Raw genomic sequence first — 7796 nt, forward strand, 5'->3', positions numbered from 1 at the left:
AGGCCCCCGTGCCAGCGCCTTTGACAGCCCATGGTTCTCCCAGCTCTTCTTTACTTCCTAGGCTCTTCTCGACTTTTCCTGAGCCAGCCCCGGGGCCACCTCTCTCCAAAGGGCCCTGGTGCCCGTTGCCGGGGAATGGTGTTTCCGACCCCGGAGGGCTGGCTTAGCTCTGGGCAGCACCGAGTCACCCCATTTGGCCCTTTCAATAGACGGAGCAGGAACGTGCTGCTGCTATTTTCCACAGCAATACTATTAACGACGAGCACCACAGGGTTCTTCCTCCTGCTGCATCCCAGCCTCCTTCACCCCGCAGGGAGTGGGCGCCGGGTCCTGCTGCCAGTCCTGGGGACCCGAAGTTTCCTCGGGACTGCTCTGCCCTCCCCAGGGCGGTGACACTTTTCTGGCCTGAGAGTCCCTCCGCCCGCCGAGGAAGTACCGGCACACGGGCTCCGCCCAAAGTCCCCCACATGCAGTCTCCTGCTTTTCTTTTTGAGCACGTGATCATTACGGGTGCTGTGCACAAATTCACTGGTTTCTGTTGGGTTCAGTTCCCCTAAAAATAAGAGGGCCTTTCGAAGTCAGACACGGTGAGCATTTATTGAGAGCGATCAGACTAGGTACTCAGGAGTCATTGTTTCAGACAGAAGCCCAGAGAAAGTTCCGATGAGGAAACTGGGCTTGGCAGTGATGTTTACGGAACAGGGAAGGGGAACCAGTAGGACAGCGTTTCTATCGGTGCAGATCACCAACACAGTGACTTTAATTCTAAACAGTGTTTTTAATGTTCAGTTCAGGTCCTAGCTGGTGTGGCGCCGTGGATTGAGTGTCAGCCTGCAAGTCGAAGGGCTGCCAGTTCAGTCCCCAGTCAGGTCACCTGCCTGGGTTGCAGGTCGGGTCCCCAGTAGGGGTGCAGGAGAGGCAACCACACACTGATGTTTCTCTCCCTTTCTTCCCCTCTCTAAAAATAAGTGAATATTTAAAAAAAAAATTTTTTTTCAGTTCAGTAGCCATCAGCCCAGTGGTTAGGCATAATCGCTTTCTCGTTATCGTTGTAAACGGCTTTTTGGGAAACAGGTCGCTTAGGCTCAGTCCGCAGGCGCCGCCGCCTGGGCTGACGCACTGGGGTTCGGGTAGGAGCCGCGGGGGGCAGCCCCTCTGGGGAGGCAGCTCGGCTCCTTTTTTAAGGGGTTCGCCTGTATAATTGTCACAGTTCCGTTTTAGCCCCTCCCCCTGCCCTCCTTGCTGGCTTACTTTTATTTTTTAAATGTAACATTTAATATTTGACGTGCGCTCAGAGATGTGCTCGATTTCTGATGCATCTGATCCAGGTGAAGGCTTCGTCCCTGTTTCCCCCAGAAAGCGAGCCTTAACTTCTGTTCCTTCCCTTTTGAAGTGCCCCCCTCCGCCGCCCGCGCGCTGCGCAGCAGGGCCCCCACGCGCCACCCGCCTGGGCTGTTCCAGGGAGTCTACCGGGGGCCGTGGCCTCGCACCTGTGAGCTGATAGGCCGCACCACAGGCCTTGAACAGCTCACAGGCCCAGGCCTTCAAGGTTTCCCTGACGGCACTATCGCTGGGTAACCGGTTTATTTTCACAAGAGCCAGGGAGGGTCTAGTGCTTGGGAGGGTCTCTGAACAGCTGTAGGAATTAGCGCTCCCGTTTCACAATGTGGAAACTGAGGCTCAGGTTGGAGTGGCTTGTCGTCCCGCCCGCGCCCCGCCCCGGTATCCTCAGGCGAGAGACCCGGTGAGAGCGCCGCCCGGGTCTCTGCCCTTAGTAGGCCGTTCGGCAAAGGCTCCTGCGTGCGGAGCGCAGGTAGACGAGCTCCTGGGCACAGCCCGTCGGCCAGCGGACCGGGGCGGGGCGTATGCAAAAAGTTCTCTAGGAGGCCGCGGATTGGCCGAGCGGACAGGGGCGGGGCGCGCCGAGAACCCAGGGCTGGCAGGTGAGCCGCGGCGCGAGGAGGCGCGGCGCGCTGGTCCCCGGCGATGCCTCCGCTCTGGGCCTGGCTTGCCCTCGGCTGCCTGCGGCTGTGCAGGGGTGAGCGGCTGAGGAGAGCACGGGCCGAGCCCAGGGAGGGCGGGCAGCGGGGCCCTGGGGCGTGTCCTGCACCCCGACCCTCCCGTGGAGTCCTGAGAGAGCGTTGGAATGGGCACTTCATTGATTCCTCCAGGAAAAGGCACGGACGCCGTGCGGGCTCCGGGGGCGCAGACAGTAATCATGGCCAACGCTTCTTAATAAGCTGCCCCTGGCGGGAGGGATTCAGGGCTCCTGGGTGGCAGAGCCCTGCGATAGCGGGGCTGTGGGAGAGCCCGGAAGGCATGGGACTGGACTCCTGGTGCGGCCTGGCTGGGGGAGGTGGAGGGCCCTTCCAGGTGAAGGAGCAGCAGGGACAGGTTCAGGGCGGAGGGAGGTGGCATGCTCTGTCCTGGGAACCCCCTCTCGATTGTCCATCGGAGTGGCTGGAGCTTGGGGTGAGGGGTTGAGCACGGAGGTGAGGCGGCGGCCCCCGGAAGCGCGGCCCAGAACGTCAGGCCCTGGCTGCCCCTCCAGAGGAGCTGACTGCGCAGGGGGCGCCAGGAAGGGGCGGAGTGGGAGAATGCCCACCGAGGGGCATGTTAGAGAGCAGAGGGAGGGGGGGCTTGTTACTAGGGTTCAGGTGAGGAGGGTGCGGCTGGAGGGGTGCTTAGGAGGGGCAGTGGGGTTCTCGGGGACTGACCATCTGCTGCGGGGCAGAGAGAGAGAGGGCAGTGGTTCTGCTGTCCTGCCTGGTTCCGACCCGGGTGCCTGGGTGGGGGCGTGTATGGGCAGGCAGGTTCCTGAGGTGGCCTGTGGAGAGGGTGAAGCCCAGTGCCCCGCACCCAGTGGGTGCTCAGTAACTGCCCGCATGCATGTTGGGGGAGGGCAGAGGGTGCCCACGGGTGCGGATGGCTGCCGGGGCCAGATCCCGGGCTCGTGGCTTCCTCCAGGCGTGAACCTCCAGCCCCAGCTGGCCAGCCTGGCCTTCGCCACCAACAACCCTACGCTCAGCACCGTGGCCTTGGAGAAACCCCTCTGCATGTTCGACAGCACAGCAGCCCTCAACGGCACCTATGAAATTTACCTCTACGTGCTGGCCAACGCGGGTGAGGGCCCCGCTCCCCACCTGTGGCCGCGAGGGGTCGGACTTGTCTGCAGGGAGGAGGGAAGGAGGCAGCCCAGTAAGCGAGGACCCCTGCAGCTCCCCAGCCCGCCCTCGAGGCGGGGAGTCCTCTAGGGCAGGGACTGAGCTGCCCTGCTCCTGCCTGCAACCCCAGGGCCCAGCACAGCACTGGCTCGGATGTTCAGGGGTGTTTGATGAATCACCAAATGAGCGGCTGAGCTGGGGCGGTGGCCAGGGACCTCACTCCCTCCCCTGTCCCCACAGCCAGCCCCAGGAATGCCTCTGTGCAGGACAGCTCCAAGACGCCGCTGAGTACCACATTCCAGGAGACGGGGGGAGGGAGGACAGGCCCCTACAAGGCCGCGGCCTTTGACCTGACCCCCTGCAGCGACCTGCCCAGCTTGGATGCGGTGGGGGACGTGTCCCGGGCCTCGGAGATCCTGCACGCGTACCTGGTCAGAGTGGGCGCCGACGGGACCTGCCTGTCCGACCCTGACTTCCAGGGCCTCTGCAATGCGCCGCTGTCGGCAGCCACGGAGTACAGGTGGGTGTAGCCCCGCCGCGAGCCAGGCGGCCGTGCCCCAGCCCGACTCGGGGAGACTCAGAGCCAGTGAGTGTGAGAGGCCGTGTGCCTCGGGGGCCTGCTGTGTGCCCAGAGCGTCCGGGGTGCCCGTGAAGGGCGTCTGGGACGTGTGTCTGCGCACAGCACCGCTCAGCCAGCACGGCCCCCGCTCGGCTCAACGCTCTGCCGCCTTGAAAGTCTCCATTTTTTAACAAGGGGCCTGAATTCTCATTTTGCCTCGGACTCCTCAAGTTATGTGCCTAGATTTCCCTTGAGAAGTCCCCACTCTCTCCCCAAGCCCAGCCGCCGACTCCCTCCCCGTCCCTGTGGCTGGGGCTCGCAGGACAGGCGGAAGTCATCCTTGCGCTGTCTCCTTCCAGATTCAAGTACGCCCTCATCAGTGCGTCCACGGGCCTGGTGCAGGACGAGACGCTGTGGTCGGACCCCATCCGGACCAACCGGCGTGAGTGGGAGCGATGTGGCACAGGAGGGGGGAGGGGGAGGGGGTCCGCAAGGCGGCCTGGGGAAGCAGACTCGGGCTGTCACCCTGAAAACTGCCCCCAGACACAGGCAGGCCTCTGGGTTACGGTATTTAACTTATTTGACAATACTGTAACCCAACGCGTCATCCTCCCGGCTTCCTCCCTCGAGGGGCAGGATTGCCCGTGTGGGGCTGGCTGACAGGTGGCCTCGTGTCCCTGGGGTCTGCCCGCCGCTTTTCCAGCCCTCGTGGTGCACGTGCATCTGTGGGGCGCGCGGCCTGTCTTGCGTTTAGAGCCCGAGCAGCCCAGGGCTGGCCCCTCACAGCAGCAAACGCGGGCCCCGGTCCCGCGACTCCCGGCTCTGACGGCGGCAGGGCCTGAGCCCTGGCGTGGCCTGTGGTCCCGCTCTGTCCCTCCCGAAGCCTCCACCTGAGGCCTCCACACAGACCGAGGTTTCCGCACACATCCGCACACAGAATCGTGTCTGCTGAGCCTTAGGGACTACAGTAGGGATTCCCGAGGGTACTTTTGATGGCACGTGACCCTAACTTTCCAACTCCCCTCCCGCAACACCTTGGACCCCAGAATGAGACTGCTTGGTCCCCAAGATGGGCCCGGCCTGAGACACAGCATCTTCCTGTAGAGCCCCCTGCCACCGCACAGTAACGGTACGAGCCAGTGAGCGGCTCTGGAAGGCGGCCAGAGGCACACAGCCAGCAAGCGGGAGAGGCGGGCCTGGGTGTGACCGCGCCGCTCCCTGGCCGCCCCTTCCCCTTCCCACCGTGGCTCGCCCATGCAGGACCACCCAGAGCTCTGAGTGCGAGGCCAGCTCCGGGCCCGGCTGCTGTGTGAGCCCGGAGGACCTTGGTCTCCACGCCAGAGAAGTGGGGAGGAGAGAGCGTGCCCCCCGCCCCGCCACCGCCCGCAGACCCCTTTGGGGGATCCGGGCAGAGCGCTAGGCCTGAGCTGTCGGCGGAGAGCATGCCCTCGGGGAGCAGGCGGACCTGGGGGCCGGGCGGCCTTGAGCAGGAGCCGGTCTCCCTGAGCGGCAGTGAGCCCGCTGTGGAGCGGGGGTCTCGTGGGATCCCCGCAGGACCGTGGCCGGAAAGAGGCTGCCTCACAGGAGGGCCCGTACATTGTTTGTTCACTGAGTTCCAAAGGGCAACCCTGGCCAGCGTGGGGGGCGTCCGGGTCCGCCAGGCTCCAGTCGAGGGGCCTCCGCCGCCCCTTTGCTGTAACAGTTTGCAACCTGTGTCCCATTCGTCACACCGGAAGCCTGGGGTCAGTTTATAATTTAAAGTCATGGAAAAAGACAGTTAAGGGGAAGTGAGCAGCCACACACAAGGCAAAGTGGGGAACTGGGATGCGGGACAAGCTCCTCAAGGCTGGGGGAGGGGGCTGGCATGGAGCTGGGTCCCCGCTTCCCCCGGGACCCCGGGGCTGGGGCGACCGTGCGTCCCGGGGAGAGAGCTGAGGGCGCGGTGTCTGGGAGTGATGGGCCTGCGTCCTCCAGCGTCCCCGTACTTGGCGATCGACACGTGGCCCGGCCGGCGGAGTGGCGGCATGATCGTCATCACGTCCATCCTGGGCTCCCTGCCCTTCTTCCTGCTCCTGGGCTTTGCCGGCGCCATCGTCCTGAGCCTCCTGTGAGTACCCGCCGGCTGGAGCGCAGGACTCGGGGCCACACTGGACACGTCCCCCGCGAGGGTCTTCTAGGCAGGGGATGGCCCAGCGGGCGAGGAAGCCACTTCCACCGCCGGCGGGTGGGGTTGGGGAGCAGGGGCTGGGCCTGGGGCGGCCAAGGCCACAGACGGAGGGGAGGGGTGGGGGGCGTGGGCAGATCCCCATCTGACACAGTTAAACAGCCTCAGGTCCCTCTTCTGGAAAGTGCAGACACTGACAAATGTCGCCCCCCCCCCCCCAGCTGTGAGGGTTAAGTGGAATAATCCCTGCGGAGCCCTCGGGGCAGAGCCCAGCTCCAAGCAAGGATGGCTCTTGTTGTCCTTGTGATTGTCCCCACTGCAGGACAGATGGGGACACTGAGGCCTGAGGGAGCAGCGTGGCCCAAGTGAAAACAGAGGTGGGGCCAGAGCCCCGCCCTCTGACTTCACGCACAGACCTTGTTTGTGTCCCGTGAGGATTAGGACTCGCGTCTCCTCGCCGTCCGGCACAGTGAACAGAGGTGCCTGGCGGGGAGACAGACGCGCGCACCCCCCGCTAGTCCTGGGCGGGCTGAGCGGGGCGGGGGGTGAATGGGCATCCGCAGGTGCTGCGGGCGCCCGGAGGAGGGCAGGGCAGGTCCTCCGGGGGCATCAGGGCGGGCTGCCTGGAGGAAGGAACGGCAGGGGCAAAGTCTCATCAAGACTGGGAGACAGGGATGGATGGCAGAGCCACATGTGTGTGCTTCTCAGCGAGAGGGGGAGCCCCGGGGGGCTTGGAAGGTCAGGAGAGCGCCTGTCCCAGGTGGGGAGGGCAGTGGGGAGCAGATGGAAAAGCTGCTCTGTGTAGGTGTAAAAAAGTGGACGGTAGAAGCGAGCCAGGCAGGGAAAGACGGGGTGGGGGGTGGGGAATGGGTTGGGGAGGGGGAGGGGGTGGTGACCTGGAAACCAAGTTGCTTCTTGGCATTTAAATTAGCAACAACACAAATATTAGACAAGTTCAGCCCCGGAGCAGCCAGGACCGGGTTCTAGGTCTCCCCCTGCCCGGGGGGGCGGGGGCAGCACCCTGTCTGGCTGCGCAGGCCCTGCTGTCTGACTTGAGCCTGGCTCTTCCATTTGTCCTGTCACTTCTGGCTCCGGCTGCCCCGCACTCCTCACGGCTGCCCCCGGCACTGCCCAGCCGTTCCTGTCAAGTGCCCCGAGTGCCTGTCTGTGCCCACACGCTCCTCCCTCAGGGCCAGACTGACTGCCCCCTCCTCCAGGAAGCCCTCCTGTGTCTCCCACCTGTCTGCTTCTGTCTGCTCCCTTCTGTGGTCCGTCTCCCCACACAATCTTATCCTCCGAGTGTTCTGCTCGTGATCGAGCCTGCAAATTGCGCACATAGTTCCAAAAGGGTGACACCTTCCTCATCCTGGGACTTGGCACACGGCAAGCGCTCTGGGAAGTTGGTGAACGAATGCCCAAGAGGGCCCCTGCGGAGTCCAAGCAGGCGGCCCCCGCCCGGCCAGGGCGGTTCGGCTCACCCTGCGCCCCTGACCCTGGCTTTCCTCGTTTTCTCGGCCAGCGACATGGGCGGTTCTGAGGGGGAAGCCACGCATGACTCCCAGATCACACAGGAGGCCGTCCCCAAGTCCCTGGGGACCGCGGAACCTTCGTACGCGGCGGTGAATCGGGGGCTGCCCCTGGACAGGGCCGAGGTGTACCGCGGCAAGCTGCAGGACTGAGCCGGCTCGGCCCGGGGCCCTGCCCGGGGCCGGGCGGCGGGTGTTCCCCTCCCCCAGCCCCACCCACGGGGACGCAGGGCCCGTGGCCCAACTGCAGGAAAACGTTCAATAAAACCTTCCCAAGAATTTGAGTTCAGTAAAGACGCCCCAAACGAGCGACTCCAGGGGCGAACGGGTCTGCGTGTGCTGAGGGCAGGGGCTGTTTCTCTGTGGCGGGGGGTCAGGGGACT

General features: G+C 64.3%; 1 protein-coding gene across 2 annotated transcripts; it reads left to right on the top strand.

Moving 5' to 3' along the window:
• Nucleotides 1-1986: 1986 nt before the first annotated feature.
• UPK3A (uroplakin 3A) lies at nt 1987-7566 on the top strand. Of its 2 annotated transcripts, XM_054582587.1 has the most exons (6): nt 1987-2038; nt 2968-3123; nt 3405-3684; nt 4083-4165; nt 5698-5830; nt 7407-7566. In XM_054582587.1, exons 1-6 carry the CDS (start codon nt 1987-1989, stop codon nt 7564-7566), a joined length of 864 nt encoding a protein of 287 aa, XP_054438562.1. The 2 variants fall into 2 exon arrangements, with proteins under 2 accessions (XP_054438562.1, XP_054438563.1); XM_054582588.1 differs by lacking the exons at nt 3405-3684; nt 4083-4165.
• The last annotated feature ends 230 nt before the right edge of the window (nt 7567-7796 follow it).

This window comes from Pteronotus mesoamericanus, unplaced genomic scaffold (genome assembly GCF_021234165.1).
Source record: "Pteronotus mesoamericanus isolate MK-2021 breed Mesoamerican mustached bat unplaced genomic scaffold, CSHL_Meso_final contig_702, whole genome shotgun sequence".
NCBI lineage: Eukaryota > Metazoa > Chordata > Mammalia > Chiroptera > Mormoopidae > Pteronotus > Pteronotus mesoamericanus.